Source organism: Phascolarctos cinereus, unplaced genomic scaffold (assembly GCF_003287225.1).
Source record: "Phascolarctos cinereus isolate Bilbo 61053 unplaced genomic scaffold, phaCin_HiC Scaffold_726;HRSCAF=1367, whole genome shotgun sequence".
NCBI classification, from domain to species: Eukaryota; Metazoa; Chordata; class Mammalia; order Diprotodontia; family Phascolarctidae; genus Phascolarctos; species Phascolarctos cinereus.
This window is the reverse complement of record NW_027556098.1, coordinates 376,358,553-376,386,492: the sequence shown is the minus strand read 5'-3', so window position 1 is coordinate 376,386,492 and position 27,940 is coordinate 376,358,553. Positions and strand designations below refer to the sequence as shown.

The 27,940-nt window shown below is 42.4% G+C and overlaps 1 protein-coding gene across 1 annotated transcript; it reads right to left on the bottom strand.

Annotated features, from left to right (window-relative positions):
- Positions 1–3,342: 3,342 nt before the first annotated feature.
- Positions 3,343–17,007, bottom strand: LOC110206065 (tissue alpha-L-fucosidase-like). Its single transcript, XM_020983085.2, has 8 exons — positions 16,278–17,007; positions 12,091–12,225; positions 10,082–10,219; positions 9,031–9,136; positions 7,680–7,880; positions 6,549–6,739; positions 4,954–5,053; positions 3,343–3,588 (listed from the first exon to the last, which is right to left on the bottom strand). The coding sequence occupies exons 1-8, from the start codon at positions 16,628–16,630 to the stop codon at positions 3,448–3,450; spliced, it is 1,365 nt and encodes a 454-aa protein (XP_020838744.1). The 5' UTR covers positions 16,631–17,007; the 3' UTR covers positions 3,343–3,447.
- Positions 17,008–27,940: the final 10,933 nt, after the last annotated feature.

Genomic DNA, 27,940 nt, shown 5'->3' with positions numbered 1-27,940 from the left:
TGTATGATCTCTCTGGGATGCAGCCCTAGAGGTGCTATTGCTGGATCAAAGGGTATGCACATTTTTGTAGCCCTTTGGGCATAGTTCCAAATTGCTCTCCAGAATGGTGGGATCAGTTCACAACTCCACTAACAATACATTAGTGTTCCAATTTTCCCACATCTTTTCCAACATTTATCATTTTCCTGTTTTGTCGTGTTAGCCAATCTGATAGGTGTGATGTGGTACCTCAGAGTTGTTTTGATTTGCATTTCTCTAATCAATAGTGATTTAGAGCATTTTTTCATATGACTATAGACTCCACATCTTCTTTTATCCTTTCAAAACCGCTTCAGTTCCTTCGACTAATCATCATGAAACCATTTGTTTCCTAGTCCCCTTCCTTTCTGTTTGTCCCCAGTCCAATTCAAATTGTCCAGCATTTGTTAAACTCCTACTTTGTGCCAGGCACTGTGCTATCTGCATGGAGATTCAAAGGCAAAAAAGACAGTTCCAGTCATTAAGGAGGTCACAGTCTAATTAAATTTAACAATCATTTATTTTTTAAATTAGATTTTTTTTTATTAGCACATATTAACCTTGCCCCAACAGCCTACAGGCCAGGTAGGTCATGTTATCTGATACCCTTAAGGGAATTGTTTTGGAGGCAGGGTCAAGATTTTCTGCCAGTGGCTCCAGTCTTTACCAATGCAATTCCCCTCAAGTGTTAGGAGGGTGGTCCTCTGCACCTCAGTTTATTTGCCGCTAACCATCATAGTAGCTTACAGAGAAGTATTTACTTCATAGGTATAACCACAAATATAGAGATGTGTTCTCCCAACATATGGGAGGCATAATCTTTATCCCTTCTCTCCCCACTGCCAAGTCTTTGAGAATGAGGAAAGTGATTAAGGTCATAGCTTAGATGGGTTCCTATAGAACACAGTCCCAGGCACCCTGGCTTCTCAGGGCTTCCATGCCAGGTTGGCTGACTGCATCATCTCACCTGCAATTCTGGTTCCAAGGTCACCATGACTCAAGTACCTGGGCTCCATGGGGAATCACCTGTACCTGAAGCTAAGGACAAACAGAGAACAGAAACAAACACCCTCCCCCTCCCCCACACCCGGCCCATTTCTGGAAGCTGAGGTAGAGGAAGCAGGGGAAGAAAAGTCCTTCCCATCTCACTGGTTCAGGTCATGGCACCAGTGCTATAGGTGAACTGTGATCTTCACCCTCTGGTTGCAGCAGATAAAAGTGGCCTAAAAGAGAGCATCAGAAAGGAGAGCAACTGAGTCAGTGCCCCCAGTTTTAAAGGCACAGGCAGCCAATCAAAGGAGACTGTGCCCACCCATGTGGTTGGGGACACAGGCGGCTTCTATGTTAGGCATTCAGGACATGTTCCAAAGGCCCCTGAAGGGTGCCTCCCTTTGAGGTGAACTGAGCATGTCTAGACAAGACCAGATTATATAGATTTTTTTTCAATCAGCAAAAATACACTTTCTCACTCTTCCACACTAACCTCCTCTGTCCCCCAACTTAGAGCTAAAGAAAAAGAAAGTCCATCATGAACATGTATAGTCAACCAAAACCAATTTCCACATTGGTGATATCTAAAACAACATTTATCTTGCTGCTGCAGTCTGAATCACCTCTCTATCATGAGGTAAGCAGACTATTTCCTCAGTCCCCTATAACGACTGTTGATCATTACTCTGATAAGAGCTGCTAATTCTTTCGAAGTTGTTTATCTTTGCAATATACTTGTTTTGATTTTTTTTCTTTGGGGGGGTGCTAAGCAATGGGGTTAAGTGACTTGCCTAGGGTCACACAGTTAGTAAGTGTATGAGGCCGGATTTGAACTCAGGTCTTCCTGACTCCAGGGCCAGTGCTCTATCCACTATGCCACCTAGCTGCCCCTGCAATACACTTGTTATGTATAAATGGTTCTCGTTTTTCTGTTCATTTCACTCTGTGTTAGTTCATACATGTCTTCCCAGGTTTTTCTGTAACTACCTGGAGCAAATGGTGTCTAGGTAGAGGAGCAGTTAGAGCATTGGGTCTGGAGTCAGGAAGGGTCTGAGTACAAACCCAGTCTCAGATACTTACTAGCCTGTAATTCTGGGAAAATCAATTATCCTCAATATGCCTCAGTTTCCTGAACTGTAAAATGGGGACAATAAGACACCTACATTTCAGGGTTGTTGTGAAGATCAGAGTGAGATATTTGTGAGGTGCTTAGCACAGAGTAGGTGCTATATAAATGCTTATTCCCTTCCTCTCTTCCCCCATCTCCTCCATCATTTCTTATAGCACAATAGGGTTCTATCACACTCATATACAATAACTTGTTCGGCCAATTGATGAGCACCCCATCAGATTCCCATTCTTTACCATCTCAGAGAGGGCCACAAATATTCCTTAGAGTCTGGCTAAGAGCTAATCATCCCTTGTCTCTACTTTTCCTTTGGATAGATGTCTGACTGTAAGAATTTTCCCTAACCTTCCTTTCTCTCCCACAGCCCTTTGACTGAATCCAAAGTTCACAGAACAAATCCCCTTAAATAAAAGGATTTGTTCTGTAAAACTTGGACTCAGTTAAAAGGTGGCACCCAAGGACCTAGAAGGCCACACATGGCCTCCAGGCTGCAGGTTCCCCACCCCTGCTTTTAACTCTTCTAGCTCTAGACCTCAGCCACTTTTTTGGACACAGTTGTATACTTCCAAGATGGAGCTGCCAACCGACTCCATTCCCAACCATTGTTTAGAATCACACTTGGGGCTCTCTAATGCAGCCACGATGGTTGGTTGGTATAAGTTTAAGGAGTGTAAAGCCAGGGATAGCCAGGGATGCTGACCCCTGGAGAGGTGATGCTGGATTCACAAACCCCTGGAGTGTTCAGCATTGCCCTCTAGCTGGAGCTCTGCACATTGCTTGCTCAGCATTAATATTTTAGGGATATCTCTTACTTCTTAAGCTCCTGCTCCCCCTTGAGGAAGTCTCTTCAACAAGCAGCTGACACTAAACAAACTTGGTGTTACCTGGCTAAATTTGCTCTACTTCCGTCTATCTCCATGTGCTTGAGCCTTACTTACAGCACAGAGCAGTCACATCTGTCCCCGTGGAGGGACTGAGGGGGACAGAGGAAAAAGAGGAGGAGACACCCATCCTAGATCTGAGGTTAACCACCACATGGGTAAGGTCAAGGATACACTGAGATGTCCCTCCTGAGGCACCCTCCCTTTGTGGAGGGTGGTGCTGGCTTACAAATTGGGGGCACTCATTGAGGTCAAACAGGGTGCATTGTGCTTTGATTAAGATGGGTCAGGAAATCTCCTCAGGTTAAATAAGAGCATTTTATTTTATTAACTTTATTGCAATGTTGTCCATGCCTTAGAAGGAAAAATCAAAATGGCAGATAGTCACAGACAATGGTGTGGTATCTCTTGCCCATGAAACAATGTGCCTCACTCCACATCTTCTAATTTGATGGTCCAAACTTTGTTCTCTGAAAAATCTGTAGAGAGTTGGGGTAGGGTAATGATGAGGGGCTGATTTGTTGATATTTGTTGACAATTCAGGAGCTCTGGGAATCCTAACATTGTCACCTACAAAAAACGAAAGGAGGAAAGAGAAGAAAGGTCATGACAATTCTATGTAACCAGCTCAAAGATGAGGAAGTAGAGTGAGAAAGGATATTAAAAATTATCTGGTCCATTTTCCTTATCAGGACAAAAAAGGGGACTGAAGCTCAGAGGTCAAATTATTTGTCTGAGGCTTACAGCAAGTGGGTGGTTGATCCAAGAACTAAAGCCATCAGCACATAAAAGACTGGGCTAACTAAAAAGAATTTAAAGTGCTTTACTTATGTTCTATCATTTGACCCTTGGAGAAGGTGTTATTAATATCCTCATTTTATAGAGAAGGAAACTGAGGCTGAGAGAGGTTTAGTGACTTGCCCAGGGTCACACAGCTGGTAAATGTCCAAGGCAGATTCTCAAATTCAGATCTTTCTGACTCTCTTTCTAGATCTCAATCTATTTCACCACCTATGGATCTTGACAGTGATATACTAGAGGACAACAGATTTGTAGTCTAAAGACATTGTTTTGGCTCCATCACTTTCTAACTAGGTGATCTTGGCCAAGAGAGGAGGACTCCTCTTGATCTATAAAATGGGAGTAAAAATGCTTTTTCATAATTTGCAATGATAATTGTGTAATACCTCTCACTGGCTAAGCAAAAAGAAAGTTCTTTTTTGGGACATCATTTATTTTGTGTACATTTCATACATACTTAGTGCAGTATAGACATTGTCTCCCCCTACACAGTGTAAGTTCCTTGAAGGCAGGAATTCTTTTAAAAACCAGATTTTATTTTGTTTTATATTGCCTTCATTTCCCCTGTATTCCTTTTCTTCTCAGTCATCCCTTATAACAATTTTTTTAAAGTAAAAAGGAACAGTGTCAGCAAAACCACTCAGAATGTCAAAAAAAAAAAAGAGCTCTGTAAAGAAGTGGGGTTGGGTGTTTTCTCGTTTCTAGGAAGAAAGTTCTTGAGGCCAAAATTGCTAACAATGCCAACAGCTCTAGAACTAAATGACCAAATGACTCCTGCAAAGTCGTAGAAGAGGCCCGTCCATCCCAGGAAGCTGAGTCAATAAGGGAAATAGAAGAAACACCGAGGAAAGGAGCTCCAGAGCAGTAGTGTAAGACTCAAATAGAAAGGCTCCTGTACACTGCATCTTAACTTAGAAAACCACAAGTTAACATCAGGTGTACTGCGTTGTATTTTAAACATTTTGTTAAACACTCCCCAATTACATTTTCATCTGGTTTGGCCAGCACTTAGGAGTTTTGCTGGCAGCCCCATGACTTTGACATTTCTGCCCCAGAGGATTTTTGGACTTTATGAATACTTTCAGGGTGGGAAGGCTCTTTTCACAAACCAGTGCAGAGTGAAAGATTTCTTACCTTTGTGTTTTCTCTTGGCACAGGAGAGAGTAGCTCTAGCACTCCATCCTGTGGCCACGAGTTGAAGAAGGCATACACAGCAGAATCCTTGGCGGTGTACCTGCAGAAGATAAGTCACCACACACTCAGACAGCTAGAAAGGGGCCTTTACACATGAGAAGGGAGAGACCCACAGAGTATAAGGCACTAGCTCAGGGTCACCTGGGTCATAAATTTCAGGTGAGATCTCAACCTAGGGAGCCTTCTTACTCCAGAGGCACTGCTCTGTCCCCTGTTCCATAGAGATGAAGAGGGGCACTATTTCACAAAACAACTCAAGCATTTGAGGGGGGAAAGCCTGCTGAAAGCATGACAAAAGATCTACTTGGAACAAAAGCATTTGTAGATTAATTGTGAACAATAGGTGTGAGATGAAGGGAAAAAAAAGACTTGGGAGTCAGAAGATGTGGGTTCAAACCCCAGCTCTGTGACTTCCTAGATGACCTTTATTCCTGAGCCTCAGTTTCTTTGTTTGAAAAATGGAGATTCCATTTTTTTTTTTTGCTACCCATCATGTAGAAGGACAACATATCTAAAAGCACGGTGTAAATGTCAGAGACCATCGTCATCTTTCCAACTCTACTCCTATCTCATCCTTCTTGGCCTTTGACTTGAAGACCTATCTACTCATGGGAAAAGATTAGCTAAAAGCAAGCAAGAGTCCTGGACCAAAGGCAGAAAATTAGTGCAACTTATCTAGTCTACTGGCCTCAGGGAGGAAATGAAGAGGGACCTCCACTCTGAGGTCCCATGGCAACCCTCAGAGAGGGCTGAGAAAAGCTCTGTAGGGACCATCAAGGGTTCACAATTTCCCTCCTGACCTAAAGATCTGACCATGGTCCCCAAAGATCGAATGTAACTGGAAGCGATGAAGGTCATGGAACTTTTAGTTGAGACCCTGGAGATTTTTTAATCCAGCCGCCCTCCTCCTCCTCCTTCTCTTCACAGAGTTAGTGGCAAAGCTGAGCTCAAAAACCCAGATCTTCTGATTTCCAGTCTTGTGTACTCTCCCCCAATCATCCTGCCTTTGAGCCATTTCCCCCCCTGTCATATCTAAGACTAGAGCCACTAGCTAGGGTTGTCACTCACCCAGAACAAATTCTATCAAGGTTTTCAGGGGCTCTGAACCTGGGTTTCAGGATCTATTGCAAAGGGTGCGTGAACTTGGGAGGAATAAAATGTGTGCTTATTACGATCTAATTGTTATCTTGCGTAATCCTTAATATTTTAATTTATGCATTTAACTGTTATTCTTAGAAGGGGTCCATAGGGTTCACTGGTTGGCCAAAGGACTCCACAGCAGGAAGAAGACTAAGAAACCCTGAGTCAACCCAAGATGCCAGGATTTGCTGAATCCTTTGAGTCTATGAACGGAAGAGTTCGAACCTGAGAGAAATCAGGAAGCTTCTGAAGATTGCTGGGCTCAGCATGGAGGGGAGCTCAGGGTGGCTCTGCTGGACATGGTGTATATACTAAGTCACATTTAGATACAAGAAATATCCTCACCTGGGAGGGGAAAATAGATCTAGTGACCCCCAAATGCAGAGGCAACTTACCTTATGGTGGGGGTGGTGTTCTCCATTTGCACCCTCCATGGCTTAGAAGCATAGATCCCCTCCCCATTGATCCTTAGCCAGCTCCCCACAGAACGGAGCCTTTCTTGGAAGATGGGAGGAATGATCCCATCTTTTGTTGGCCCAATGTTGAGCAGGTAGTTGCCTCCAAAGCTCACGACTTCAATTAATTCCTGGAAAGAAGAAAGAAAGAAATAATGAAATGCGCTCACCTATTAAACAGCAGTGACGGATACATTGCTTAGAAATTCATAAATGTTTAAGAAAAAAAAACCCACACAACCTTGGGCACATTCTGTTTCTTAGGCCCTTAGAGGTCATGGAGGTCAGAATCATATAACAAAGAGGGCTGTTTAGAATAAAAAATTTCAAGGGGCAGCTAGGTGGTGCAGTGGATAGAGCACTGACCCTGGTGTCAGAAGGACCTGAGTTCAAATCCAGCCTCATACCAGACACTTGACACTTACTAGATGTGTGACCCTGGGCAAGTCACTTAACCTCAATTGCCTAAAAACAAAAAAAAAATTCAGATCTAGAAGGGTCCTTTGAACCCACTATCCCAGATCTAGAAGTATCTTTAGAACATAGGCATTCAGAGCTAGGAGTGACCTCACAATTTCTGATTAGGAAGGAACCTCAATCAGATCAATGAAGTATTTTTTAAACTATTATATTCTGGGTACTGTGATAGGTACTGGCAATAGAAGTAAATAAAAACAATGAAGTAGTAGATTGATATATACATCATAACCACAAAGGAAATGACTACAAATATATGCAGAGTAGCTTGGAAGGGAGGGTTCGGGAAAGGCTTCACAAAGAAAATGATGCCAGGTCTGGGAAGAAGATTGTTAGAACAGAAAATGTCAGAGCAGAATCCTTAGAACCCAGAATGTCAGAACTGGGAAAAAGACCCATAACACAGAATGTCATAGTTAGAAGAGACCTCAGAGATGAATTAGTCCAATCCCCTCATCATACAGATGGGAATATATGCTTTGGGAAGAGTTTATATCTAAGCCCAGAACCCAACTCTCAACTCCAACTGCCTTCCCATTACATCGTCCTTCTTTCCTTTTTGGTTCAAAAGACCAAAGCCAAAGCATTTCTTACCTCAATAATTTCTGCATAAGACATGACGTCAGTGATTTGCATATCTCGTCGATACCCCCAGGATTTTTTATCGAGGGTGGTGCACATCTCCCACTTGTGTTTTGGAAGACTCTTTGGTTTGTACTTGTCATAACAGGTGAGGTAGCCCCCATGTTTACAAGGATTGTCCTTGCCCCATCGATCATTAACCACAATTTGGTCCTAAATAATGAAGAATGGAAGAGCTGAGTCACCATGGATGGAGCCCCATGGATTCCCGTGGCTACAGAATCTAGCTGTAAAAGCAAATCTACTTGGTTTTCTTAGCTGATTTTGCAGTTCAAGAATGTATTCTGCTAAGTAAAGCTAAACAAGCCCTATTCCTTCCCTGGTCCTCACATGAAAAGGTTGCCCAGCCCTTCACCATCCTAGCTATGTTTCTATTCCTACACTCTTCTAATGTATCCTAGTCCTTCTTAAGCTGAGACTCCCAGAGTTGAACATAACACCTCCAAGTGAGGTCTGAAGAAGACCATGCAGCAGGAATATCATCTCCCTATTCCTGGAAGCTCAGGCCCTCTTAATGCTGCCCAAGATTCCAATAGCTTTTTTGTTTTTTCCTTTTTGCTCTCACATCATATTGCTATTGCTGACTTGTGTGAAACTACAGTCCACTGAAATCCCCTTTTTATGACAATTATCTGTCCATCCCTCCTCTCCCCCACTCCCCATCTTACACTTGTAAAGATGACATTTTGTACCCAAGTGAAGACTTAATATTCATCCATATTCATTTCATCCTGTGAGATTCAGCCCAGGGCTCTAGTCTTATCAAGATCCTCTTGGATCTAGTCATCTGGTCATGGTAGCTCTTTTTCTTAGCTTTTCTTCTAGAAAGATTGGGACCCATCCTGTGCACGGATCATGTACTATCTTGTATTATATAGTTGTGTGCTTGTGATTTATTTCCTCTACTAGACTGTCTTATCAATACAGTGTGCATATAGTAGGCATTGCATTAAACACTGGCTGAAATGAAATTTATTTTACTAGGCTTTGGCACATTCAGTGATCCTGCCCCAGACCTAAAGACCTGTTCTTGATGTCACCTAAGACTCTATGCTAGGGAACAATTCTTTTCGACATCTGCCAGGAACAATGTGACTGTACAGGAATTTACTCTTCTTCCAGTCCCACAAAACATCCCCATGGCAGCATGCTGCATTCTGCATTCTTGGAAAGCTTCTTTATTTCCCCATCCAGAATACCCTTCTCTCCTGACCACTCATGGAGGGGAAGGAAGGATACGGTTAGTTCCAGGCCCTGGCTCACTCCACCTTCTACAGTCACAACCAGTCCTTCAATCACCTACCTTTACAGGGCTGTCATTGTACAGCCAGGCGAGGAACTCGGTGGAATTCCAGTAAGTGTCAGGGGCTTCCCATTCTCCATCAGACCAGATCAGGTCAGGTTTGTACCTGAAAGACACATGGAAGGGGGACATGCTGGAGGAGTCTTTACCATCTAGAACATCAGTGGTTCTAGGTGACCTAGCAGTGGACCAGAAGTCAAGAGACCCAGGATCCAGGCCTGACTCAAGCACTTATGAAGAACCATATGACCTCAGGCAAGGAATTTCACTGTTTGAGCCTTACTATCCTCATCTGTGACTGTTCTCCTTCCTTCACAGGGTTGCTAAGTATTTTGATTACTCTTTTATTCTGATTTTTTTTGTCTAGGCAATGGGGTTAAGTGACTTGCCCAGGGTCATATAGCTAGTAAGTGTCAAGTGTCTGAGGCTGGATTTGAACTCAGGTCCTCCTGACTCTAGGGCCAGTGCCCTATCCACTGTGCCACCTAGCTGCCCCCCCCATACTTTGTGGAGAGGCAACATGGAACAGTGGTCAGAGGGCTACGTTGGAGTCAGGAGGACCTGGGTTCAAGTTCTGCCCCTGAATCATACTGGTTATGTTGACCTGGTAAGCTGCTTTATCTCTGAGTGCCCTCAGACACTCTACGAAGATGCTGTCTGCCTTGGAAAGTAAGCTGTTTACTGGGAGATCCCTACACCAAGGGAGTGACATACTTGGCAAGAAAAAGGAGGTTTTGAAGCCATAGAATACTATTCCTAACCAATTCCCAGGGCAGCATTAGCAGGTTTACTCAGTCTAACCCTTAAAGAAATTATTGGTCCCTTGGAGATATAGGAGGAACTTGACCTTACCCCTTAATAAGGCTGCACTCAGCTCAGTGGAATGACTATCCCCTAAGAGGATATTTTACAAGCAACAAAAAATTTTGCTTGCACCTGCTGTTTTTCTAACCCTTTAAGGTTATAAAGTCCCATGAGATGGGAATTGTAATATAAATGTACCAACCCAGTCTTAGAGAGGATGACAACGGAAGATCAGAGAGGTTCTCACCTGTTCACAAGATCAACCATTTCTGGCAAGACCTTGGTCTTGACAAAATTCTGGGTCGTGAAGTTGTTTTTCTTGTCAAGCAGATAGAAGGGATGAAACCACTCCAGGAGTGAGTGGTATAGTCCATAACGGATATTCCTAAAAGGATTAAACAGAAAATAAAATTCAGTTTTTTGCAGTGCAGAGATATTTGCTTTGATGGGTTTCACAGGACGGATTCTTTTCATCAGCAACAAATATTTATTATAGGATTTACTTCAAGGGTTGCCTTGAATTATGAAGGAGAAGTGGCTTAAAGGATATCAGAGAAATAGAGTTTAAAACTAGATGCAATGACCATGTGTAAATCCCAGGAATAATCAATAAACAGACCATGTGCTCTACTATTATCCTGTTAAAGGGGATGGACCTTTCAAGAGGAAGACCTCTAGCACATTGGGTAGATGCCCTCTGGCAAAGGTCAACTGCAGAGGATGTGCTGAGAGCTCCATCCTTGGAGGGATGTCATTAGAGAATACTATTAAAAGCAGTATTTACCCAAAAGGTATGAGCATCCTGTGCTATGGAGATGGACAGTAAACTGGGACAGCAAATTGAATATATCACATGGTTTTTCATGTTTTTTTTCTTTTTTTTCCAACCTGTGCAACCATGTATAGCTTTTTCCTAAGGACTGTAACCCCCTACCTTCATCCCAACCTTTCCTTTCTTCCTAGTTGGTGCCCTCATGTCAGTGTTTTCTAGGTTAAGAGAATGCTTCTACTCCTTCATTTACAAATGACTTCCAGGAAGAGAGATACCACCCTAGAGAATGTTCTACAGATGGTCCTTGTTCTTCAGAAGTTTAAAGAGCTCAGGTGTTTGGATCCTCCCCACCCCACCTTTTCAGGGGAGAATTCCAAGAGGTGAAAGCTATTTTCATAATGATATAGCTTTTTTTTTTTTTTGGCTAGGAGATGGGGTTAAGTGACTTGCCCAGGGTCATGCAGCTAGTAAGTGTTTTTATGTGTCAGAGGCTGGATTTAAACTCAGGTCCTCCTGAATCCTGGGCCAGGGCTCTAACCCCTGCTCCACCTAGCTGCCCTTATAGTAACTATTGATAGAAATAACCAACATAAACAAAAACTGTTAAGATTGTAAGTCCTGAGACCAAAAAGTTTGAGAACCACTGATATCCTTATCCAAATCTAAGCTGAGAGTCTCTAATGTTAGGGGGTCTGGGCAGCTAGTACTTAAACTCAGAAGAAGGAAGCTCTGGTGTTTGAATTCACTTGCTCCACCCTCTTCAACTCTAATTTGTGATCTTACTTTAGCAAAGAGAGAACAGACCAGAGCTCAGGAGAAAGGGGATGAGGATGAAGGATTGTCCTAAACTTGGTGGGTATATTGGGGCAAAATCTAGGGAGGAACACAGTGATGGAGGAGCATGTGGTAGAGAATTGCCAATCAGAAATTGGAGACTGAGGGGAACTCTTCAAGCACCATCCAGTCCAATCCATCCATGAAAGGAATCCTCACTATTATACAGCTAACCAGTCATTTAACTTCTGCTGGAAGATCTGAGGAGAGGTCACCCACCCTGTGGAAGGCAGCCCATTCTATCCAGTAACTATCTTGGCCACCCATTTATACTGCTCATGCCTGCTGAGCTTCCAGTCCACGAAACCCACAGATCTTTTTCAGAACTATTGTTCTGAACCAAGCCTCAAAACACTTCCTGAACAGTAGGACTGGAGAAGCCCCCAGGTCAGGAGATTCTTTCCTCGGCTGACACAGACATTGTGGCCCATTCTGGGCAGCTTCTATTCACCAGCCAAATGCCACATGTAGCCTGGTCATCTTTGACTTAAACCTCAAACAGGCAGGGCCTGGACAATATAATGCTCGATGACAATGAGACCATTCTGCAGATTACTCTTAGTTATTGGGGAAAGCCAAGAGGAGATTGTGAAGTGACTGAATGCCAATAAAGGGGAGTCCAGGGTTAATAAAAAACCAAACACACTTACTTCTCTCGGAGGAAAAGTCCCAATTCACCCACCAGATCTCGGTGTGGCCCTATATCCATAGAATTCCAGTTCCAAGATGTAGGACTGGGCCAGAGTGTATAGCCCTCATGATGCTTGCTGGTCAGGACCACATACCTGTGGAAATCAAAGCCACATAGTCGATGCTTTCTTCCTGCTCAAATTCTCTTGCATTTGCTCATCTGTGTACATACTAGCTCAGTGAAATGTAAGCTCCTTAAGGGCTGTGAGCTGTTGCATTTTTGTCTTTGTATCCCCAGGGCCTGGCACATAGTAGGTGCTTAATAAATGCTTAATGAGTTAAATGGTCCCCAGCCTTTGTTTGAAGACCTCCAGGTAGGGGGAACCCAGTCTCTCCTGAGGCAGACAGTCCAGGCCACTTTTGGATGGCTCTAAGGTTTGGAAATTTTTCCTTTTATGAAGCCCAAACCTGCACCTCAACAATCCCTGCTTACAAAGTATTGTCCATCTCTATTTCTACTTTAATGAGGGTGGAAGTGGACCAGTAGCTTCCTTAAAGATTTCTAACAAATGGTGGCTTTGAAAGGAGCTGCTGGGGTTTGCTTGGGGGAGAAACATCTGGATAAAGGGAGGTTCTGGGGCTCTTCATATAGACAACTTCCCTTCTTTTCACATTTCAGCTTCTTTCTCTCCTCTTGCCTCACTGTGCTTTGAACATGAGCCTATGTTCTTAAAGGCAGAGCTGGCAGAGTCCAAGATATGGCTGGTCTTTCAAAGCTGCCTAGGCTTCAAATAGATCACAATGACAATTCTGTTAACCCAGAACCAGCCTAAAAGCTTACCATGAGAAGACTGGCCACTAGGTGATAACAGGAAGGAATGTAATCTACATGGGTGAAAGGGGATATTCACACCAAAGAAATCACAGGCCTTTCAAAATACTCAAAATTATCTTTGAGACTTAAGAATGTCTGATGGTCAAGGAGAAGGACCAGGGGACTGCTCCAGCCTTTAGATTTCATGATGGTATCCTAAGAAAGTAGCAATCCTAAACTCACTACTATTTGCAGTCTGGGAAAGGGGGAAGGGGGAAGCAGGGAGACAAAGTGGTGGTGGGGATTGAATTGAGCATTCACCAGCTCTTCCTTTTCCCCTTGGCCCATCAGGATTTATTAAGCACCTGTTGTGTGTCATGCACTGTGCTAAGCACTGGGGATACAAAGAAAGGCAAAAGACAGTCCCTGCCATTTAGGAGCTTACAGTCTTATGTGTGAATGGGATGTCCCAGTGAAGACTCCTCAGTGTAATTAAGGTTTGGGATAAGACTGAGTGGGATGAGGGGTCCCGTGAAAGCTTCTTAGAAGAATAAATAGAAATTGTATTGTGACTCAAGGCAGGCATAGCAGCCCGACAGGCCTAAGTTTCAATTTACTAGAAATCATCTGATTTATGGGAATCCAGCCCCAAATATCCCCCACCCCCTTATGCCATTGTTATCACAGTAGTTAAAGTTTGCCAACCCTGAAACCCTTGAAGCCCCACCCTGTGTCTTGTTGTATCTGTTGCTATATTTCAGTCACGATGACCTGGCTGCACAGCATAGCATCTAGCTTGACTGCACATTTTTAATTGCTTTGATATTATTTCAGCAAACTAAGGGGCTAAATACAGATATGTACATAGTTTCTTTTGTTTTGTTTTCTGTTTCTATAGATTGTGAGCCAAACATTGTCCAGTTGGTGGGAGGGGGCTTTGCCCATTAGGGCTATTTAATCTGGTTCTTCTGCTTCTGTAATCTGTCTCCCCTCATCAGAGCATACTGGTGGAGGGACACCCTATTCTCAAGAATAGTAAATAAATTAACTTTCTGTTTCTCCTTGAAAAGCCTCTAAGTGTGTGTGTTTTTTTTAAATTTGAGTGGCATCCCACACATGGGAGAGACCACATGGAAATAACTATGTACAACTATAGGCAGGATAAATTGGAGACAATCAGAGAGAAGGGGAAATCAGGATAATCAGGAAAGGCTACTCAGGTTACTCATGGGTCACATGATGGCCTTGGACTAGATAAGCCTCCAATGGCTCTCCCTTATGGCTCTCATGATTCTATAACTCAAAGACGGGGACGGCATCAACTTCTGCTACTGGAAGTCATTTGCCCCAAAAGAAAAAGCCCAGTTTTTCTTGTGTGTCTTTCTTGTGCAGAAGCGAAGCCCTCACCCTTCTTTGGTAAACGAACAAAGAAAGAACTGGGACAAGAAGGGGAAGTGAAGCAGGGTTAAGAAGGGGAGGTGTCCTGAGTGACCAAAAGAGAGAACTCTGGTGGGTGGGGAAGGGAAGAGAATCAAGGAGAGAAATGAAAGCAATAGTCTTAGTGAGGCTGATTTACAAAGCCCTTTAGGTTCTTTACCTAACTTGATCCTTAAAATACCCTATGAGGTTGGTATGCACTTGAAGTGTTACTTAATTTTTTTTCCTCATTAGTAAAACAAAGAGGTGTGTTGGGTAACCTCGAAGATTACCCAGGAATTGATCCCTTCCTTAGATCTAGGAAGAGAAATTTGAAGCTTGAGAGGTAGACTGCTCACACAGGGAGTCGGGAACCAAGATCCTCCAGCCCTGCTTATTCTGGGTAAAGTGATTTTTACTTTTTTAAATGACCCCAGGCTGTCTTCTAACTAGATCTTAGGTGAATAGTCAGAAGAAGGCGGGTGTAGAGAAAGGAGTGCCAAAGAATACTGAGGACTGGGGCAGCTAGGTGGCGCAATAGAGCTTCAGCCTTGGAGTCAGGAAGACTGGAGTTCAAATGTGACCTCAGACACTTGAAACTTACTAGCTGTGTGACCTTAGGCAAGTCACTTAACCCCAATTACCTCACCAAAAAGGAAAAGAAAAGAATATATTGGGGCAGCTAGGTGGTGCAGTGGATAAAGTATCGGCCCTGGAGTCAGGAGGACCTGAGTTCAAATCTGGTCTTAGACAAGTAATGCTTCCTAGCTGTGTGACTCTGCCCCAGTTGCCTCGCTTAAAAAAAAAAATACTGAGGACCAGCTTTGGAGTCTTAGCTGTTTCCTGGCCACGTCAAGGGCCTGTGGCTACTTTCCCTTCTCTAAGCTTCAGCTGCCTCATTTGTCAAACGGCAGCAATGATACTTCTCTCCCAGTACACAGGGGTGCAGTGGGGAAAAACCCCACTTTATGAATGTGAGCTCTCTTGTTTGATGCCTCAGAGGCAGATTTCCTTGGATTGTAGGATGAGTCAGTTCTCACCTCTGCCTTTACTTCTCTAGCTGGTTCCAGGATTTAGGGGCATATACCAGAACAGCAGAGCCTAGCCAGCCTGAGTGTCTTGTCAACTGTCCTGCTCTACCTGTACTCTCTACCACGGCCAGCTTCCCTCAAAGCTGGAGCACTAGAGACCCTGCCTACCCCATGTACTCCACAGAAAATCCACTGTTTCAGGATTCCAGAGATGAATTTACTCAGTTTTAGTAGGAGCTGCCTGAATTACACATCAGCTTTTCTATATCTGCATCTCTAGGGCAGAACCCAGAGCCCAGCAGTAGCAAAGAGAAGTTGAATAAATACTTGCTGATTCAAGGCAATAATGCATTTATTAAGCACCTACTACATGCCAGGCTAAGCTATAAGGGCTGGAGATACAACAAAAAAACAAAACCCCATTCCTATCTTAATGAGTTTACAATCTCATGGGGAAGACAAACACATGAACATACTAAAAAGATACATGGAGAACTCTTAAGGATCCTTAGGCCATTCACTAGCTAGTAATTGGACAGTTACTAGCTCTCTCACCTTGGGTTAATCCGACAATAAACATTTATTAAGTACCTATTATGTGCCAGGCACTGTGCCGAGTGCTAGGGATACAGAGACTGGGAAAGTTTCCTCCTCTTTAAGAGGTGGATAACAATAGAATAAAATCGAGACATTTGTAAAGCACCAGATAAATCTTAGCTATAATTTAAGTGCATCCAGAAAGTCAGGGGTGCAGTTCAAATTTGAACCCTGGGCAGGCGCGCCCTCCCCAGCCCTACCCTATCCACCCGAGGTGGGAGACCATATGGCTTCGTGGAGGGGTGCCAGGAGAATCCGGTTTTGAATTTGTTGACCAAGTCGCTTCACTTCTCTAAGTACGTTTTGTCATCTGCCTACCGGGATCAGGCTGATCCTAGCCTGGTCTTACCTGGCCCCGGACGCCTCGAAAAGGTCAGCCCACTCCTCGGGGTTGTAGAACTTGGCCTCGAACTGGGGACCCCACTCGGGGTAGGAGAAGTCAGGCGGGTAGTTCTGGCGCATGAAAGCTTCGAAAGCCGGGTCTTTTTCGCCTTTCCAGAAATACCAGAACCACTCGCTGGTCCAGGCCGGCACCGAGCACGCGCCCCAGTGCACGAACACGCCGAATTTGGCGTCGTCGAACCAGGAGGGCAGGGGCCGCGCGTCCAGGCTCTCCCAGTCCGGCGTGTAGCGCGCCAAGGCCGAGGTCGCCGGAAGGACCAGGGGCAGCAGCAGTTGCACGAGCTGGACAGTTCCCTCCATAGCTGAGATCGCTGAGTGAAGCAGGGGAGGCCAAGGTTGCCTCTTATCCACAGGTGCAGCTCAGCCCTCACCCGAGGAAAATGGGCAGGATTGGTCCCACCCTCCTAGGCGAGCACCAGAAGGCTCTGGGTGGTCCTGGAAGTGGCTGACTGGATGGACCCTCTGGAGATTAGGAGGATCAAGAGCCCAATGCTGATAGTGAGGCTGCCTCGCCTAGTCAGGTAGACTCGACTTCTTTCCGAGATTTTATCTCTTACTGGCTCTTACTAGCTGAGCTACGCCCATAGGCAAGCCATTGATCTCCGTGTCAGTTCCACAATTTGTAAAATGAGGCTTATATTAAATAACATCTATCCTTGGAGGATTGACTTCTGAAAAGCGCTTTGCACTATGAAATAAACGGCAGCTATTGTCATTATGCTGTGAGGCTGGGCAAACTAATTAACCTCTCTGGGCCTCTGTTTCCCCTTCTGTAAAAGAGAGGTAATAATAGGACCTATCTCCCAAGGCTGTTGTTAGGATTACATAAAATTATATTTGTTAAGCTCTTTCAAACCTTAAAGCACTATTTAAATACTAGCTGTAATAAGAATAACAACAACTAGTATTGTTTTACTATTGCTATTATTGTCTCGGAATCAGATGGAAAAGGGGGACACCAAGGAGAATTCAGTCAAAGCTGAAAGTCTGAAAGGGAAAAAGCAGAAACACTGAAATATAAAGGGGACCATGTGACCCATTTCCTGCCAGAGAGGTGGTGGACCCAGGATGCACATTCAGAGAGATTTTTTTGGACATAGCCAATGTCAGGGATCTGCTTTTTCTTGACTGTATATTAATTACAAGGGTTTTGCTTTTGTTTTTTCTTTCTTTCTTTCTTTTTCTTTCTTTTTTTTTGGGGGGTGAGGCAATTGGGGTTAAGTGACTTGCCCAAGGTCACACAGCTAGTACATGCAAGTGTTTGGTCTGAGGCTGGATTTGAACTCAGGTCCTCCTGACTTCAGGGCCAGTGCTCTATACACTGCACCACCAAGTTGCCCCCATTGTTTTTCTTTCTTTCTTTACCAATGGGAGAAGAGGTAGAAGGGGGACAAAACAGATATTTGTTCACTGAAGAAATTTAATTTAATTAAAAAAATATGAAATGGGGGAAAGCTTTCACATACGAATGGCAAGTCAAGCCCACAAATATCAGTGAAATGAATACTATATGCCAGACACTGTGCTGAGGGCTGATAATTCAAAGACACAAAAATAAGGCCTCTGGTCTGAAGGAACTCTAAGTCTGCTGGAGGAGACGATACACAGACAATCACGTACAAACAAGATATTCAGAAGAAACTGGAGATGAACAGATGGAAGACTTTGGAGAGGAGCAGGGAGACTGAGGCACAGGTAGGCCTCTTGAAGAAGATAGGATTCGAATGGAATCTTGTAGGAAGGAAAGCAGGAGCAAGGGGTGAGGAGGGAGTGCATTTTAGGTATGGGAGACAGCATGTGGGAAATTGCTGGTTTTCATTTCCACAAAAGTCAATCTAAGGGTTAGATGGAAGTTGAACGAAGGAAGCCATAAATTAGAAGAAGAAAACACTACTGGTGGGTAAATAGACTAACCTTGGAAAAACTGGTTCTGAGGTTAGGTATAGATTAACATCAAAAGGAGTGTTCTCAAATAAAAGCAAAAGCAGATTAGGGCCTGGGTCCATGGATGGGCCCATACCCCATCACCTGAATTATGGAAGAGAAGTTAAAGCTAGAAAAATCATACTGTTATAGTACATGCTTACTAACTGCCTACAGGTAATCTACATGAAAGCCCTAATTATAGAAATGTTTGGTCTATTAGGTTTAAATGAAGCTAAAGGTTCTGTTCTCAGGAGGCAAGGAAATGTAGTTTTTCATCCAGTTTTCTTCTGGAAATGCTTAAAAATTGACTATAAAAGAATATTGTTTGTTTCTACACAATCACTAGCTGCCTTACAACACTTGAGTGATTGTGGGGGCAATAGCAAATTTTGGGGTTAAAATTGCTTGAAAGGAATAGAAATTGCATTGTTACAGAATTAGAAAAAAATCATATTGATAATGGGTTGTTTCAAGTTTCAAATACATTATAATGTGTAAGGAATTGTTACATTCCTAAATTGTGCAATTTGATAAACAACTGTATCACCTATTATGTTAGAAAAGCTATCTCTCTTATAATCTAGATGTTGTTAGATGAAGAATTGTACTGTCAGAGAAAGACAAAAGAGCATGGGTTAAGAAGCTGTTAGGTCATTCTTATCTGATCATGTGTTGTAACATTTTGAAGTCCTGTAATTTAAAAATCATGAACTTCCAAGTTTTGTCTTTATTTAAAGGAAAGTTTCAGCTAAAATTATTTGGTTCTCACTTATGAAAGTTAAGATTGTTAACTAAGCTATTTGGAGTTATTGTTTAAATAAAGTATTTGTAGAAGTGTTTTTGTGAAAGGAAACTTGGTAATTGTGCAAAGAAAGGACTGTGTAAAATCCCCTTGTAATTAATTTAGTCTGTTATAATAACAGGATAAATTGTAAGCTGTTTTTAAGAAAAATATTTTCATGAAGAAAGAAATGTTTTGCAAAATCTTTTGTGTAATTTTTAGAGGGCCTACTAAATTTCTGTTTGTTAGCTAATTTTGTTGCAGTAATAGTTTGATATTGATGACAATTATGTCCAAATCTACTGTGAATTTCGAGTTTGTTTTCCTAGGTTTGTTGTGTCCTTGGGCTGGTCTTAAGGGGTGCTTTCTGAGAAACAGAGTCAGAATCAGCAGCTCAGTGGGAGCAGCATCAAAGGTGTTAATACTAAAGTAGTTACTGTAATGAGTTGTAAATGGGGAAGACCTTGCTGTTTTGATCTGAATTTATTTCATGGCCTAGCAAGGGTTACAATTAGTGTTTGAACTTCTCACATGTATAAGATTCAAACCCTGAAAGTGTCTCATTTTTTCAGATTAAGTGTGGTTAGAAGAGAAGCTTGAGAAATAGAGATGCAAATCTATTAGAGTAGCAATTTATGATCTTAATGGAAACTTGATTTTACTCAAAATGTTATTTAATGAGGAACTGCAACATGTGTAGAAATGCATGTAAACTACCTATGGCTTACTTTAGAGATGTTCCCTAACTAATGTGAGATTGTAGTCACATTTGAAACTCTGATGATGGGAATTTTCTATCCAAGAACTTAGGGGCTGTTAGTGAACTATTATTCTGAGTCTAACTCCATCAAGGAAGTGATTGAGCTACTGACCCATGATGCTAGCAACCCTGTGAGGGGTCTATGAGCTGCATTTATGAACTGCAGAGGGTGCTCTCATGGGAAGGTTGGGAGAACCGCTCTGCATGGGCTGGGGTAGAATTCTCCTGACTCAATTTCCCCACTATGACACCTGGCAGACTTTAAGCCTGGCTCAATGCAGTTGGCCATTATATGACTTCTGCCTGAAACTGACATAAAGTTAGGGAAGCATTGTTCCCTTACTTTGGTTATGTCTCTATTCTTTTGTGGCAAATTTCTATAACCATAAGTTTTATAAGCATGATATCAAATCTATTAAATAATAAATTGATACAGGAACATCTGAGGTTTTTATAGTAAGATGCAAGTATAAAATTGAGCTATTTGGCCTAGAATTTTAGAATTAAGTAATCAGCCTTAACATCTGTTACTAGTATATTCCTGTATAAGTCAGGGTCCTTTAATTCCCCATAGTGGTATGGGGATAATTAGGCCAAGGGCTTGTGAAACCAGTATATTATTCTGTTACTTAGTTAATATCAAAGTTGTCTCATTTTGTTACAATTAGTTAATGTTAAAAGAAGAATGGTTTGTGGTCTATCTTGTAAATGCCTTAAAAGAAGCATCTACTTTAATTAAGGGTTATTTATTTATACATGACCAGAAGTTGGAATTGTTTTATTACTTGACATGTACTGTTTTTAAATTGATTACTCAATATATTTATGTATGTATTGGAGTCTGTTATTAATTCCTTAGTGGAATCTCATCCTCCTGATTGAAGAATATGAATAAGAATAAGTAATGAATTAATACAAAATATTAAAAAACTGCAATTAATGCAATAAAACTAGAATTAATGCAAAGTGTACAACTAGGTTCTAATTTTCCTGTTACTTCTTTTCTATTTTGAGTTTCTTAAACATGGCAATCGGCCAAGGTTAGACATAAGAGTTGGATTAACTTTCATTATTTGACCTGGTTATTGGCAAGGTAATTTAAAATTGTGTTAAGATCAAAATTGTAGGAGAATGGACAGAAGAAAGAGGATCTCTACAAGAAGACAGTCTGCTGGACACTGCTTGAACAGCACTTAGAGCAGAAAACTTCACTGAATGATGTCCAGAACACCAGACAGCTGTATGAAAGGAGATTTCTGAAGCCTTAAATGGACAATTTATCATTACTCCTGGATCTCTGTATCTGTACTTACTAAGGTGACTGCCCCCTTTTGATTTGTCAATGCATCAATCAATTTCTTCTTCCTTTCTCCCATATTGTTATAAGTCCCCAAAACCCCTTGATGAAATGTTGCCCAACAACACAGCCCCAGAAGGAACCAATACAAAGGCATTGCAAGGTCTAACCACTTTAGCTGAAGAATTGGCAGAGAACTCTGGAATAGATAATTCATTAATGGGATGGTTAGAATCATGGTTTGGCAAGTGGAAGGGAATGGAAGTCTCTATCTTGATAGCTGAGGTATTGACAGCTGTAGGCTGTTGCATAATACCTTATGTAAGGGGGTTGGTCCTACTAGATGAAGAGATTGAGGCGAACCCTAATTATGATCAAAACTAGAATACATAATGAATTAAGATGCAGGTGCAACGAAGAGTAAATAAAAAGAGAAGGGAGGATGTAGAAAATACGGTTGGGGATGTTGCTTCTGCATCAGGGTGTGGACACCTATGTGATAGCATACTGGAGAGCATTGGAACCAGTTTAAACTGGGAAAGAATTTGAGAAATAGCTAGTTTTCATTTCCACAAAAGTCAATCTAAGGGTTACATGGAAGTAGAACAAAGGAAATGCTTTGTTATACTTTTCTTGGTATGCTACTGGAGTACATACCTTTACTAAAGTACTAAGTGAGTGTACTCACAGAATGTAAAACAGAAAGACACTGATGGGAGCCCTCAGAGGGTACAGACTTATAGTCCCCAACTTATCCTTCAGCTATTTTGTTTTTACTTAGTTGTCTCCTCCATTGAGCTGTCTGGTCCTCAAGAGCAGGGATGGTCTTTTGCCTCTGTCTGTATCTCCAACCCTGAGCTTATTGCCTGGCACATAATAGACACTTGATAAATGCATATTGGTTTGACTTAACTTTACTAGGCTGAAGGGTCTGCACCACGTGGTGCCCTGTATAAGTGAAAAAAAGGGGATTTACTGAAAATATGTTTAATAAGAATGCATATATATAGCCTATATCAGATTGTGGGAGGCTGGTGGGGAGGAAGGGGGAGAAAAATTTTGAACTCAAAAGCATATGGAAGTGATTGTTGATAAATCAAAATAAATTAATAAAAAAAAGGGGATTTATTCAGGAAATGTTGTGAAGGTAGAAATGACAAGACGACCACAGATTGGATATGTGTGGTGAGTGATGTATTGAGGAAGATCGGCCTGAGTGACTGGGAAGATGCTGGTGTCTCACAGCAATAGAGAAGTTGGAAGGATTTTTGGGGAAAGATAATGGGATCTCTTTGCAAGATTTTCAGTTAGAGATGTCTTCAGGGTGATCAGTTGCGGATATTTAATCAGCAGTTGTTCTAGTCAAGATGGAGGTCAGGAGAGTGGTTTGGCTTGGAAAAATGCTTCAGAGAATCATCTACATACAGATATCTACACAGAGACCAAGAGATCTGACAAGGACACCAAGAGAGACAGAATAGAAAGAGAAGAGAAGGGGACCTAGGACAGAACTTGGAACACATCCACAGTTAGGGGGATAAGCTGTACTACTATCCAGCAAAGGAGGCTGAGAAGAATTTTTAGACAGTTAAGAGGAGAAACAGAAGGGTGCATTTCCCTGAAAATTAGAGAGAGGAGAAAGTTTCCAGGCCAAAAGCTGCAGAGAGGTCAAGAAGGCTGAGGAATGAGAACAGGCCACTAGATTTGGCAATTAAGAGACCTTTGGTGAAATATGATATTCTGTAAGGCAAAGGAGCTTGGATTACAACCAAGGATCAGCTACCCAGCGAAAATGAGCATGATCTTTCAGGGGTGGAGATGGATATTCAATGAAGTAGGGGACTTCCAAACTTTCCTGATACAAAGACCAGATCTCAACAGAAAATTTGATCTTCAAATACAAGACTCAAGAGAGACATAAAAAGGTAAATGGGACAGAAAGAAATAACATGTTATTAATAAGGGCAAACTCTTTACATCCCTACAAGGGAAGATGACACTTGTAACTCTTGAGAACTGTATTGTTATTACACCATGCTAAAGGGTTATACATAAAGGGGGTGGGCATAAATTGACTTTGATGTAATGGAGAAAAAAATCTAATCAAGTGGGTTAAATGGATCCAAGTAAGTGAATTAACCTGATCTAACCAAGAGAAAAGAAAAGGAGAAGGCAGAGAAGGTAAATTACATCACAGGAAATGGCACAAAAACCTAGTACAGCAGAGGGAAAGAAGTGAGGGAGATGAGCATTGTTTGAACCTTACTCTCATCAGGTCTGTCTCAAGAAGGGAATAACATAATCAGTTAGGTTTAGAAATCTAACATGCCCTATAGGCAGTAGGAGGGAAAAGGGGAAAGAAAAGGGAGGGAGGATAGAAGGGAGGAAAGGAATAGTAAAGGTAAAGGGGAAGAAAAGGGAGGGGGCTAATAGAAAGGAGGTGGGACTGAGGGAGGCTGTAGTCAAAAGCAAAACATTAGTGAGGAGGGAAAAAGAGAAAGAAAAAAGAAAAGCATAAATGGGGGGAAGAATGGAGAGAAAGACAGAGAGTAATCATAACTGTGAATGTGATATATGAATGTAATGGAATACTATTGTGCTATAAGAAATGATGAGCAGGCAGACTTCAGAAAAACTTAGAAAGACTTGTATGGACTGATGCTCAGTGAAGTGAGCAGCACCAGGAGAACATTGTACACAGTAACAGCCACGTTGTGTGATGACTAATATTGATAGACTTAACCCTTCTCAACAATACAAGGATCTAAGACATCTCCAAAGGCCTCATGATGGAAAATGCTATCCACATCCAGAGAAAGAACTATGGAAGTTGAATACAGATTGAAGCATACTATTTGCTGTTTTTTTCTTCCGTTGTGTTTTGTTTCCTCTTTCTGGTGCTTCTTCCTGTTAGTTCTAATTCTTACTTACAAAATCACTAATGTGAAAATATGTTTAATAGGAATGTATACGTATAGCCTATATCAGATTGCGCGCTGACTTGGGGAGGGAGGTGGAGAAAAATTTAAAACTCAAAAGCTTATGGAAGTGATTGTTGATAAATCAAAGTAAATTAAGGAAACACACACACACACACACACACGCACACACACACACACACGAGATCATTGGTAGCTTTGGAAAGAGCAGTTTAATTTGACTGATGTGGTTGGAAACCAGAGAGCAGAAGATTTAAAATAGAGTGAGGGGACAGGAAGTGGAGACAGTGACTGTAGATGACTCTCTGTAGCAGTGGTAGCCATGAAAAGGAGGAGAGGCAGAGGAAGCTACCTAGCAGGGCTAGCAAGTTCAAGAGAGTTTTTTGTCTGCCTGTTTCTTAAGGATCTGGCATACCTGGATGTTCTTGTAGGCAGCGGGGAAGCAGCCAGCACAGGGGGTGAGAAAAGAGATTCTTAAAACTTTAGATAAAACAATAGAAAGAGTTCAGATGCTCCCTCCCTCTCACAAACAATTATTAAGTACTTACCATGACTGTGGAAAGACTGGGAATGCAAAGAAAGTAAAAAACAGACCTTTTCCTTGAGAAGATCACACTTATTGGAGGAGACAACTAACAGACATCTATATACATACAAGCTAGTGTTGATGGAAGTGATCTGAGAGGGAAAATAGGAGCAGTAGAGACTGAGGCTGGGAAATGAGAATGCTAGAGAGGGCAGAGTACTGTAGAAAATGGAATGGGATGGAATCAGGTCCAGATAGTGAGAGTGGCTTGTCTGCCAGAGTTCTGTACCAACTTACCAGTGGCCAAGGGTATTGCTTCACCCAGTCCAGCAACAGCAAAGCCTGGTAGCGGGAGCCAGCCCAGCCCTCAAGTGTTCTGTTCCAGAGTGGACTCTCCTGAATTCTCTAGTAATAGGTACATCAACGCCCTGCAGGTCTGGGTCTAAGAGGTAGCTTGGCCATGGGCAACTGTGCAGGAGCCTCATGCCCATTGTAGTTTACAGTGGACCCCAGTCTTCTCCCTGTGCCCCATCTTCTTGCACTGTCGTTGTCTGGAGGAGAGATTACTCCTTGATGTTGGGGAAAATGTTTTGTTTGTGCTGTTCTGGATATGTTATTTGAGTAAATATTTGCTAAAGTACTGAGTGTACACGCAGAATTTGAAAGGGAAACACACTGTTGGGAACCCTTGAGCTGCTGTGAGGGATATAGTCACCCACTGGGTTACTCCTAGAATCCTGCTGCTCTAGGAGTGCAACCTGACAGTGGCAACGTGAGACTGGCAAATGAGGAGGTGTGTGTTACACAATTGTTTAGCAGGCACAAAATGAGCACCTATTCAGGAAAGACCTTGCTGAAGAGTGAAACTTCAGTGGGAAAAATCCCTACGTGGAAGGGATAATGGTCATGGGTCTAGTCACTATCACTATCCCCACGTGCTAGGATCTGGGAATTCAGTGTCAATTTCCTCACCTGTGTTAGAAATAGGCTTGACACCAAAAATTTAGTATCAAGAAAATTTATTACAAAGAAAGTCCAGAGGATTTAGACGTTTCTGGCCAGAAGCGGGCTCCACCCCTCTTCAGGAAGGGTGGGCCCTGAGTGCAAGGGAAAGTGTGCTTTTATGCCGTTGAATTGGGCACGAAACCTCCCAGGCCTGGATTGGTCCAACCCTTCCCAGGTTACACCTTTCCTTACATGTTTCCCCTTGATATGCTCAAGTATGTTCCCCTCCCTTGGTCATACGTCCCATGACTCGTTAATGAGGCTCTAATTTTATGCGGGGTGTGTCAGATAATAGTAATGGAGTTCATTAAGCAGGCGTACTAACATTTTTCAGGTGTCCTCAGGTTGACCCTAACTGGTCTGAGCTGACTCGACCCTTGCCTTGATTTTGGGGTCTTTTTGGAACCATCAGCTTACTTTTTATTGGCTAAAACGGAGCCCACCTACAGTGTACTACTTCCTGGAGCTGTTCTTTAAATCTCTGCATCATTCTACCTGTGGAAATGTAAGCCCATCTAACTCTAACACCTGTAAAACTGAGCTAAATATAGCACTTGCCTCATAAAGTTGTTTTTATGAAATTATGGATACATTAAAATGTCAAAGAAATGTTAGCTATTATCATTATGCTGTGTGACCCTGGGTGAGTCACTTTTCTTGCCTTCATTTTCCTTATCTCTCAAATGATGGTGGTTTTTGTTTGTTTGTTTTGTGGGGGGAACTATTCAAAGACCTCAAAAATCCCTTCCTGCTCTGAATCTATGCTCCCAGCAGGAACCATTTTCCAGATGCCAACATCACCTGAGTGATCCTTCTCAGCAGGAAACTACCAGAACCACCATTTTCTAACCTGGCCTGGGCTGCTGCTACTGCCCATTCCTGCAACCCACTGCAGAAAATGTGGTTGGGGATGTTGCTTTTGCATCTCACTCATCAGGGTGTGGAAACCTGGGTGACAGCACACATGAGAGCATTGGAGTCAGTTTAAATTGGGTTTGAGGTCCAACATATCAGCTTACAGCTAGGGGGAACTATGACCAAATAAGGTATAAAGAATTGTGGGTAGTGGGAGATGTAATTAGGGGCAGAGGCTCACGTGGGGAAATTAGGCACTTTGGAAGGGCTGTAACCTCTATACTACCCAGCCAAAGGGGAAACAGGGGAGGGAAATTCGAACTGGGAATAAGGAATAAAAAGCTGTATGTCTGTCTGACATGTGTGGAATACCCGGCCTTCCCAAGCCATTAATAAAGTTTCTTTCTGGTTCAAACAATGGCTTCATGGAATTCATGGTAAGACTTTTTGCTGCTAACACCCCCCACGCTCTGCCCCTTAACTCCCAGCTCCCAGAATGGTCAGGCCTCCAGGATTTATTGACTCTTCTCTTCGGGGTTTCCCAAGATCAGGGCATATTGTAAACTCCTCTCCACCCCTGGCCTGGGGAAATTGAAAGAGACTAGGTATCTGGAAATCAAATATATAAGAGCACCAGGGACACTTAAGCCAAAGTTTGGGGGAGAATCAGGTCTAGGAAGACTGGACAGGTAGGAAGAAAGCAGCTTGTGGGGGGCTTCCAATCCCAATTGGCAGATTTTTTAATTTGATTCTGGAGTTAATAGGAGACTGAATAGGGAGGGTCACATGGTTAGATAATGTGATCTGTTCTTTGTTCTTGAATGGGACCATGACATCAGGAAGATGATGACATGACTTGAAATTGAATTGGATTTGAGTGAGGGAGGGTTGTGTAACGTTACCAGCCTCACTTTCTCCTCCAGAGCCATCTGGGTCCAGTGGCCAGATACATAGATCAGGACCACTGAAGATGGCCCAGGATGCAGTGCGAGACCTTGACCTTTTTAAGGTAAGGTCTTTCTGATTTCTCATTTTGAGTGAGGCAAGCCCATTCAATGATTAGGCCAGTTTTCAAAAATGAGTCAAGGCATGGCCCCTTTAATAGTTAAAAAAAAAATCAAACTGGGAGGGGAAGACCTCAGAGCTGTTGGCTGAAAAACAACTACTATTTACATTCACTCTGAGCCTTGAGGGCCCCAAAAAATAACCATTTAGTGGTGCTTGGTCAGTGACCTATTATTTGCCAAGCAATGAGAGCCAGAGGGATGGTCTTTTTTTAAAAAATGTATTTATTTTTAGTTTTCAATAAACACTTCCATAAGCTTTTGATTTTTAAATTTTCTCCCTCTCCTTCCCCACCTTCCTCCCTAAAATGGTGTTCAATCTGACGTAAGCTCTACATAGACATTCCTATTAAATATATTTTCACATTAATCATGTTGTAAAGAATAATTAGAACCAATAGGAGGAACCACAAGAAAGAAGAAACAAAACAAAACAGAAGAAAAAAAAAAGAACAAA